This window comes from Carex rostrata, chromosome 4, assembly GCF_964058835.1.
Source record: "Carex rostrata chromosome 4, lpCarRost1.2, whole genome shotgun sequence".
Taxonomy (NCBI): domain Eukaryota; kingdom Viridiplantae; phylum Streptophyta; class Magnoliopsida; order Poales; family Cyperaceae; genus Carex; species Carex rostrata.
In genome coordinates this window covers 3,540,957-3,552,010 of record NC_135921.1, presented here as the reverse complement: position 1 = coordinate 3,552,010, position 11,054 = coordinate 3,540,957, and the positions used below count along the sequence as shown (strand labels likewise).

General features: G+C 34.8%; 1 protein-coding gene and 1 long non-coding RNA gene across 2 annotated transcripts; one reads left to right on the top strand and one right to left on the bottom strand.

The window, feature by feature from the left end:
• The first annotated feature begins 2,792 nt into the window (after window positions 1-2,792).
• On the top strand, window positions 2,793-8,058 carry LOC144552731 (polyadenylate-binding protein RBP47-like). Its single transcript, XM_078300725.1, has 7 exons — window positions 2,793-3,353; window positions 4,556-4,827; window positions 5,306-5,487; window positions 6,412-6,473; window positions 6,551-6,681; window positions 6,905-7,001; window positions 7,641-8,058. The coding sequence occupies exons 1-7, from the start codon at window positions 2,997-2,999 to the stop codon at window positions 7,797-7,799; spliced, it is 1,260 nt and encodes a 419-aa protein (XP_078156851.1). The 5' UTR covers window positions 2,793-2,996; the 3' UTR covers window positions 7,800-8,058.
• Window positions 5,494-6,402, bottom strand: LOC144552732 (uncharacterized). The gene is made up of 2 exons (XR_013511212.1): window positions 6,021-6,402; window positions 5,494-5,776 (listed from the first exon to the last, which is right to left on the bottom strand). It is a non-coding gene; the product is annotated as an uncharacterized LOC144552732 (long non-coding RNA).
• Window positions 8,059-11,054: the final 2,996 nt, after the last annotated feature.

The window sequence follows — 11,054 nt, the reverse complement described above, 5'->3', positions numbered from 1 at the left end:
ACCAACCGAAGCGCCACACTTCTCTCAAATATAGTAATAACAAACTTTGTTCATAGTAACTATCAAATCAAGTTTAAATAGTTTATCGGATTTAAATTCATTAACTAATTGGGTACTCGATAAAAAAAAAATAATATTTTGATTTATATTTTCTACTGCTCTAACCTATAATTTATGATGTTTTAACTTATAATTCTAATTACTAATCAAAATTCAAAAAAATTATTTTGATTTTAGTACTAAATTTAATCCAAATTATAAATCAAATATCCACAGAGGGTAAAAAAAAATTTCAAGGAGGAACAAAGTCGATCACCGCCCCCCTGATTTTATACTGCTGGGTCCACCTCCAGTAACTATCAAAACGCATTTTGACTAGACAAAAGAAAAGAGGATTTTTTTTATTTCATAAGATTAGAAAAGTAATAAATTAAGTTGGTAGCATATTGTTTTCGAAAATTTCAAAAGTAACATGACTGTAATGAATCATTATTTTTATATATTTTTTTCAAATTATATTACTTGTATACTTTATTATTTTGTAACGACATGAATAAAAAAATTCGGAAGAAAAAGGCTATCTAATTTTTCTTGTGCTTCTAGTGGGATTTTCATTTTAAAAGAAAACAAATTAGTTCATTGAGAAAATTGACGTCCAATAAGGAGTGAAAACGGAGCGAGCAAATAGTGGTAAAATCATATCCATATATATTTTTTTCTGAATATGAATACGGAACAGATATCAAACGGATACAAATACGAATCCAGATCAATCGAATATTTATTAAAATAATACAAAAAATATTAAAATTTACAATATTGATCTAATTATAATGGTGAATAACATATACTTTTTAAAATATATATTAAAATATATAGCATATATTTACTATTTGAATACGAATAATTGAAAAACGTAAAATCACATCAGTATCCTTATTCACACGAATATTCAAATATCAAATATCTACATCTAAGTTTTTGAATACAGATTAAATATTGGATCGAATATTATCCATAAAGTTTTCACCTAGGCCCAATACAAACCAACCTCATGCTTTCAAAATGTGGCTAATTATATTGGGCTAAATTTAATGCAGAAAATTTCCTAACCGTGCATCATGATTCTTGCTTAACGGACTATTTTTGTTTTTTTCCTTCTTTTTATATCACAAGACATTTCATAAGCAAAATCTTTGGGCTTTCAAAAGTAAAGCCCAACAAATGTCATATTTAACTGGAGACATGTTACATGTACTTGGCATTAAATCAGCGTCAGATCAAAAGCCCACATTTTGATTAGAACTTAATTTCAGACTTTTAATCCTTTTCATTTTCTCTCTTTATTTGTATTTCTGGGTCCAGTCCAGACTGTCCGGTCCTTTGTTCCCTTGGAAATGGTGCCCTAACGGCCTGCCATTGCTGTCCTATATCCTCTGCAATTATTCCAAATTATAATTTCATGAAATCCTACTTTCTAGCGCTAGGTAGCAGCTGCTCGAGGTAATTTTTAATGATATTGACAGAGCTATTTTAGCTTCACGCAGCGTATCAGTCAATATTTTTTTCATTTCACCTCTATTATCGTGCATTGCATGAAGCAAAGGTTGCTCTGTCAATATCTTTACTATAATTTTTGTACCTTTACTGAAGGGAAGCATTAAATAACTAACCTCTTCATTATTGTTCACAGAGCCATCTTAGCATTTAATAACTAACCTCATTTACTAGAGGTAATTTTTTGGATAAATATATTAACAGGGCTATTTTAACTTCGTACAACACATCATATGTACTTCTTCATTTTCTCTATTATTGTGCACTGCGTGAAGTAGAAGTACCTCTGTCAATATTATTACCCTAATTATTGCACCTTTACTAAAGGGTAGCATTAAATAACTAACCTCTTCTTTATTATCCACTGTTTAATTATGAGCTGAGGTGTAATGATGCATCCTATAAGCTTTTTCACACCATCTGAACTTTTGATAAACATGGTTAGTGAACAGAGACCAAGTTCTGGTTGGCTCAAAAATATTTAGGTAAATTTTTAAATTTATCCTCACAATTGTCTTTTTTTATAAATGTTATAAAAATTATTGCAAAGTCGAGTCAAAACTTCGACCAAGGTTATATTTATAATGCTAAATATAGTCTAGTGTGAGGTTCATTGTTCTTTTTTATTGAACACTTGAATGTTTGAAATAAAGTTTGGAAACACACTCCAAATTTATCACATCTATTTGTCATTGCTTTATCCAAAAGGAAGTAAAATTTCGGAAGCTATTTTAAGTGGAATGAAAAAAATTTACCTATTTTAAGAAGATATTTTAAGTAATAAATAAATAAATGAATTAAGGAGTAAAAAATAACTTCCTTCACTGTTAACAATATAAATATTTCCTATATACCCAATTTTTTTGCTCTTTTATACTTCCTTAATTAAAAATATATAATATGCATTTCAAAATTGTTAAATATAGGTATCGCCACTACTGTTTTCTTTTTGTTTGGTAAATTCTTTTCTCCTTTTGACAGGGACAAACATTAGTCTTCTCCTTTTGACATAGGAAGTACCACTAAAAGCAACATTTACAACATTTGAGGGCTGTAACTGCAAAAGAATAATTTTCTACTTTTGTTTTTTCAAATGGACACCCTAGGGAAGGACCCAAGAGAAAACGACCGGAACGTGTAGGCAGCAGGGGTTGTCCTGGGCCCCACCTGTCAGGCCGACATCAACGTGCGTTCGGTTCGGTCAAATCCCTGGGATCTTCAATCAACGGCCGTTCAGTGATCCCATCTCTAAATCCAACGGCTCACAATACCCCCGCCCCCTTACCGAGCCGCCTCCCTATTTAGTCTCCTCTCGACCTATCCCATAATCTCTCTCTCGCTCTCGCTTTCTCTCTCTTTCTCTCTGCCTCTCTCTCGCCTCACCTTCTCATTTCCTCGCCACTTCTTCTCCACCTCCCCATATCTCTTTTGGCGGCGGGATGCAACAGGCTGCGACCGTGGCATCAAGCGCCGCTGATACGAATCCCCAGCCAAAGCAACAACAGCCGTGGGTTCATATGCAGTTCCCTCACATGGTAATGCCACATCAGATGATGGCGGCGGTGCCTGCTCCACATCCGCCACCTCAGTTTCCTCAGCACTTCATGCCATTCCACCCACAACCTCGACCACAGTACCAGGCGGCTAACAGCCCCGCCGCCGCCGCCTCTTCTCCGGCCTCGACTCCGGCGGCGAATGGAGGAGGAGGGGAGGATAACAAGACGATCTGGGTTGGAGACCTCCATTACTGGATGGACGAGAATTATCTCGCCAGCTGCTTCCTTCATACTGGAGATGTTAGTTTCTCTCTTGACTTCATTTCTTTTGGTAGATCTTCACGAGTAGTGATGATGTTTGTTGTTAATTTTATGTCATTTTTGGATAAACACATCAAATCGGGAAAGTTGGGATAGGAAGTTCGTTTATTATTGTCTCAATGGTTAGATCTTGAACAGCGTTGTAGAACAAATGGTTGTGATTTATTTTTTGCTAGATAATGACAAGTGCTTGTGAGCTTTTTGGAGGGATCTAATAATTGGATTGGGATGTGACATCCAGTATTTACTTTGCAGTAAAAGTTTATAATTACAGCAAATGAACTTGTAAACTAAAACTGATGTTGTTCATTTCTTGGCTGCATTATTAACTAAATGGCTAAGAATCTAAGTCAAATGTTTGACCTTGGTTCCTTGAAACTTAACCCTTAAATATGGTCACTGTTTTCTTTTTCTTTATTTCATTATGGGTTTTGCAATTAAGTACTTTAATGAAATTGACATATTTTTCTGAATACTTGTATATGTGCGAAACAGACTTGTACTATGTTGGTTTGTATGTTGTTGTTGTATTGTGGGCATAGCTTTAGAGAAGTTCATAAGCAGTTCCCTAGAGTTTCATTATGATTAGAGCACTTTACACATGTATCTTTTTCTTTTCAAGCTCTGTTCTAAGCATCTTATTCAATTTTCATGTTGTGAACTGAAAGAAAAGGCTTGTGTGATGTGGATAAAATAACCAAAATATTTATCAGTTGCAGAGTAATCGTTCATCTCTGTATCATTGTATTCAACATAACTACATTTGGGTGAAGGTCTAGATTAGGTTTTTTCGTGTCCTCTGACTTCTATCTTTCAGACTGTTATGAGCTTATCAGGACTTGTTACTTCCTTTCTGTTTTGTATTTCTTATCTCTTGCTCAATTTATTAAGCTTTAACCTTTATCTTGAATAATTAATCAGATGATGTGCATCTTTCTCGGTATCAGCCATTATTTCTTGGTCAACCTATCACTGTATGACTAATTCCATGTATCAGCTCTGATTAGTATTTCCTTTTTTTTCTGCAATCAATGTACAGAACAAAACACTACAATTAGGAATATTTATATGGATTAATTTGGGAACTTCGAAACATCAGGGACCATCCCCATAATATACTTCTTAAATAAAAGAAGAAGGGGCTGGTATTCTGGTATTGATTGGTTACTTTTGGGATTCAGGTGCACAGCATAAAGGTGATAAGGAACAAGATGACGGGGAACTCAGAAGGGTACGGGTTCGTGGAGTTCAACAACCGGGGAGCTGCAGAGAAGGTGCTGCAGACATTTGGGGGCCACGCTATGCCCAACACCGACCAGCCCTTCCGGTTAAACTGGGCTTCCTTCAGCATGGGTGAGCGCCGCGCAGATGTTGCCTCTGACCACTCCATCTTCGTCGGCGATCTGGCTGGCGACGTCACTGATGCCATTTTGCTCGAGACCTTTGCTAGCAGGTAGTTGATAGTTTGTCTCGATGGCTGTTTTTAGTGTTGATTTGTCATTTATAATGAACTCATATGTTCAGTATTCTAGATGAATTTTGTTTGTTTGTGGTGCTCCTGATACTATGCGATCAATATATGATCTCTCTTTTTTTTTCCTATTTGAGTAATCAGAATTGCTTATTGAATGTAGCTACAGCTTATGTAAGTGCTAGTTTGGCCATATGTTTTTTCTGTTTTTGTTTTTTATTAGAAGGGGACAGAAGGAAATTGGGGGGGGGGGGGGGGGGGGTCTCCAAATGTTACAATTGTGTCTTAAAATGTAAAATGTTAGTGTTGGTGTATTCCTGCAGTATTTACGTCCCTGTTTTATATTATATTTAAGTACTAACAGTATATCTCTTTACCCAGAATCTCACTTAATACGAGTATCTCAACTTTTTCTTGCAATACACTATCATTTAATGTGGGATTAAACTGGTCAATTCAGGTATCCTTCAGTGAAGGGTGCAAAGGTTGTTATTGATGCAAACACAGGCCGATCTAAGGGTTATGGCTTTGTGCGGTTTGGAAATGATGACGAGAAGGCCCAAGCTATGACTGAGATGAATGGTAAATATTGTTCTACCAGGGCCATGCGTATAGGCCCTGCTACTCCGAGAAAATCTTCAGGTTTGCTATATTTTACAGTTTTTGTTCTATTTTTTATTTTTTATATTTTGCATCTTTCTTGATTGTGCAAATTTATGGTTTGTGTGGTATCTTTTTTTTTTTTTTTAATTATGTTCAGCTGCTGCGACTCTGCATAGGGTTTATTATTTTAAGATTGGTAAAGTATTTTGGTATATGCGAATTGGTTTCAAATACAGAGTCAGTAAGGGGAAAAAAATGCTGAGTCAGATTGTCAAACAAACATTGTTGCCTTATAGTAAAGAGTTTATTGCCTGACTTTTTTTTTTCTCTCTAAGGCCATGTTTGGTTGTGGAGTAAGAGGTGGAGTAAACCCCTTACTCCACGCTTAAGGAGCCAAACGAGGAGTAACATAGGCGGTTTAAGATGGAGTTAGATTTGAGCTAAACCGGAGTAACTTACACCACCTAGAGAGGTGGTTTAGCTTACTCCACCAAACATGATTAACTTACTCCGGTTTAGCTTGGAGTAAGAAATTTAATCCGGTTTTACTTTACTCCACAACCAAACATGACCTAAAAGAAGTATGGTTTGTTGGGAAACAGTCAGTATCTTGTAGAATTTCGGTGCTAAATAATGAAAATGTATGTTTATTGCTAAATTGTCAAGGTTAATACAATTTTGATGCTTTGAACTTGCTTCTTGTTACTTTGGTAAACTTGAACTCTTAAAAGGTACTTTTGCTCAATTCCTTTGTTTACAAGATTTTGAAAATGTGAAACATTTATCCAAATAGCTCCTTTCAATAGACTTTGAAAACGGAGATATTGATCCATAGTACGGACCAATCCGCGCTATGCATAGTACCATTGCCTCACTCTTAAGATAATATATATATATATAGCTTACCATTTTAGGCAGATATTTTTTTTTTCCTCTCATTTTAATTGAGTTTATCATGTGTAGGTGGTCCTGGATCTAATGGCAACACGGCGCCATCTGATGGGGGAGATGTAACAAACACTACCGTAAGTGCATCTCCTTCTGGTTGAGCTTTTTATTGTTCTATATAATGACACCATTTTTCCATGAAAAATATTTTTAGGTATTTGTCGGCGGACTGGACCCAGACGTTAGTGAAGACGACTTGAGGCAAGCCTTCTCCAAGTATGGAGAGATCTCTTCTGTTAAGGTCCCAGCTGGTAAACAATGTGGCTTTGTCCAATTTGCACAGAGGTAATACTAAAACAGAGACATTTACTTTTGTTTCCTCCTTTTTTAATATACTAAAAAATTATGAAACTTTGACCTCATTTATTTACCACATGGTCCATTTGTAGATCCTCTTGTCCAATTAATACCATCTAATTCTGAGAATAATAAGTTGTCTTTAAAGTTCAATTCATGGTGTAGTTGTAATTTAACCATATCATTAAATAAGTAGCTGCAATTATTCCAGAAAAAGTGCTGAAGATGCATTGCAAGGTTTAAATGGAACAGCAATTGGGAAGCAAACCGTACGTCTTTCCTGGGGAAGAAATCCAGCAAATAAGCAGGTAATAATTTTGTAACTTTCAAAGGGTTCCTCCTGGGGATGAAAACAGATCAGATATTTTATCCGATTCTTATCTGATCCCTATCCAGATTTTTTTAATACAGATAATCCAGGATCTGATATTTGTGGATATGAATTAGTATGGATTTGGATAAGGATATGCCTTTGAATTTGAAAATACAGATATGCCTTTGAACTTTGATACCAGAAGATACGGATAATTATTCATGTAAATGTATGTATATATATACACATATATGCATCTTGTAACTAATAACTTGTTATGAAAAGTAGTTGTGTTATTCGTCATTATAATGGAATACATGATATGAATTTTAGTTTATTTATGACATTTATATTTGTTTATAAATGTTAGTATCAAAGAAATTATTTATATAACAAGTTTGATGCATCGTATAAAATTTGTTTGTAATATCTATGCATCCGTATTTGTATTCTATTCATTGTATATCCAATTCGTATCCCTATCCATACCCAAGTCTATCCGTATACCTATTTGGAAAATAAAAATGGATACGGATTTTCTGATCCAAATCCAATTGTTGTGACCCCCTAGCTTCTCTATGATTCTGCCATTAACCTACTTATGTGTTTTAATAATATTTGTATTTCTTTGTAGGGGAGAGGAGGAGATACAGGTAACCAATGGAATGGTATGTACTACACAGGTCAGTATTATAACGGGTATGCATACGGCGCACCTTTCCCCGACCCATCAATGTATGCGGCGGCTTACGGTAGCTACCCATTTTATGGGAATCAGCAACAAGTGAACTGAAAAGGTCAAAATAGAGAGAGAGCTAAAAGGATAGAATCCATATAATTATAAATGGGCGATGAGACTAGTTCTAGTTATAGTGCTTAAACGGATATTAGGTGAAGCTAGAGAGATGTAGCGTGTGGTGGTTGTGTAAAGTACATCCATTCCCTGAACCTAGCACTTTCTTCCGAGGGAATTTTTTATCGACTAAGTTTTATCTGTTATATTCATTCAAAAATTTTGACCTGGTGGAAAGTAAAAACTATTTAAGACTGTTTACGTCGTGTCATTGTTAATATTTTGGTGCTTTTGTTTCTCGAGTTAACTGATTTTTATGCTTTAAAGTGGTACAGAGTGGTTTGAAATAATCACTTTCTATGTAGAAGTACTCTGGTGGCTGAATTATTTTTTGTTTTACTGGCAATAATTGTTTTTTGAGGCTGAACAAGGGGAGCATATTTTTGGAATCTATTCATGCTCGTTTTCGTTTATTCTTATTGACAATAATTGTTTTTTTTAGGCTGAACAAGTCGAGCATATTTTGGAATCAATTCATGCTCTTTTTCCTTTATATTTTGGAATCAATTCATGCTCTACATATATTTCCTTTTTAGTCAGAAGTTATCATTGCATTAATGCATTTGCATCCTTGGATTTATGGCCGATGATAATTTGAGCAATTATAGTTGATTTTCTCTAGAACCAACTAATACGTATGTAGGGATGAAAAAAATGTCATGTTGTGACCGGGTCCGGCGCGAAATGTGTGTAGGTCACATGATGTCACTCGTGTTCACTGTGTTATTGCTATTCGTGTGAAGTGACTATTTTTTGAAATATTGACATGGTATGACACACGAACTGGTATAATGGACATATTGAGTACAAGTCCCTTAATCATATTTGAAATATGTACATACCACCGGTACAAGTCCCAGCACAAAGGTCATGTTTGGCATGTGACACATCAACTAGATTTTTGCCATTTTCGCACTTCAAGGCTGATGTAGAGTCAAAATATTACTGAAATACAATAAATTTTTGTGGTAAATCTGGTAATTGGTGTTCATAAGCGAGTACTTTTACCAGGGATTCACTCAGGTGAGGCTTTAGCCAAAGTTTGATTCTTTAAAACCCTTAATCAGCAATAAACTGAATTGAGCATAAATTGTTCTCAAATTGAGCGAGAAATACTAACAGCGGAGTTTAAAAGTTAATGAAATTAAAATAGTTTTGGAGTTCAATATTACAAGTAATTCTTTTAAATTAAATTTCTATTGGACACTAGTGTCAAATTCATGTAAAACAGAAAAGGAGAGTGCTATACTGAGGGCACAAATTAAATGCATCACTAGAGGAATGCCTCGCTTTGCTTCGGCAGTACTTATTGCGATAAGTTTCATGAGTTGTTGTATGTTACAAAGTATAAAAGACCCAATGCAAATGAACAACAAAAACAAAAATTCTTTCAAAGATGAACAATGTAAATAACATGATATGATTGAATGAAAGATCATAAGTATCACAACATACTTACTGCTCCTTTTGCTTTGTCTGATTTTGTACAGAGTAAAAATATTCTTATGATGAGCTTCAATAAAAGGAACGTAAATAATTCTGCAAATTTCAAAGCAAAGCAAATATTTACTATTTCACAGGCAAGTATTTGCTATATTACCCGGTCAATACTATATTGCCAAAACTCATGTCATTTTTACACCTTTGCTCAATTCTGCATCTTTAACATATTGCACTGCTGACATCACTTCAGCACTAAGCTCGAGATTTGACTAATCTAAAATTCAATTCAATCATAAAGCAGTAAGTAGTATACAAATCTAGTTATGTTCATGTTAAATTATCATAATAACACAGTAGTCCTTTTACTTTACCATGAAGCACGGAATGGAAATTGTCACTTGGATTTAGTTTACATATTGCTCTTTGAGAAAGGCACGTCTCATTTGCTATCACTGTTATCATAAATCATAATGTATTGCTTATATTTTTCTTTCTGTCTTTTCTTTCAGAGTTATGGTGGGCAGCTGCTGTTCGGATTTTTTTTGCCTTTTTCTGAACAATTAAGTTTTCAGTACGTAAAAATGGTGGTTGCAAAATTAAATGATTAGTCGAATAGTACATATGTCTTTCATAAATGATTGCCACATTTTCTCCCCATTATATTGTAAAGACGTACCTTTTTTACTATGCTTGACAATATTCTTTGTTGAGTATCTCAATTTTTGGACTTTCACTGGCACCATTGCAGCTCATCTTGTGATTAAGGAGTGCTTTGCAAGAGAATAAACACGGGGTTGGTGAAGTGTCACAACTAACTGAATAAGAATATAAGGGTTGAACACCAACCTTAGTTTCATATTATATTGAGGAGAATAGGAGATACTATTGGCAAAATGGGGCATCAAAAACATCGAATGCTCTCTTCAAAGATATTATTGACTTTGGCGAGTTGTTACTGTGTTGTGCAGATTTAGCAAACCAGCTAAAGCGGCTAATAGACAGTGGAGCTTTAGTATGGACCATAGCCCCATTTTAATTCTTTATTTAATGTGAGTCTGGTTCAAACACACAAATTAAAAAATAAGCAAAAACCAAACAAAGAAAGAGAGGATCGAGAGGGGATTGTGCAAGAGAGAAACCAACTAAGCCATAAGGACCACCAATGACTGATACAAAACCACATGTATTAAAGAACACCAAAGTCAGGTAAGAATTCAGTTGTATTGAGGCACAGTTGCACAATTGGGGGTACATAATGGAGCCTTTCCTGCACTCAGTGACCAAATCAGCAGGGAACCTGATGCCTCAGATATCAGCATTCTTTTGAGGACAGTACCATTAAGTTCAAGTTAAGTTGAAATCCCAGTTACATCAGAAATTATCTGGTTTATTTAAAACTTGGTACCTTGTCTATGTCTATTCTTTATAATAGAGGAAATGGCATCATTGGCATCTTTCACATCCTCGGCGATTCTGTCCTAGTGGATATCTAATATTTCTATGTCAAATAGTGCAATGCTCTCTACCTTGAGGGAACCCTTTAAGATCTGCAAGATTTAAAAAAAAAAAAAATTGAATAACAGATAAACTATGTTTATAGAGAAAAAAATTCAGCTAATAGAAGAAATCACCTCTAATCAGTTGGGTGAAATTACTGATTTCCTGTTTTGCTATGTAGATGAACTTGTCATATTCCTCTCTCTCAATTTCATATGAATCTTTTGTAATTGACAGTTCTCACTCTTCTTTTTA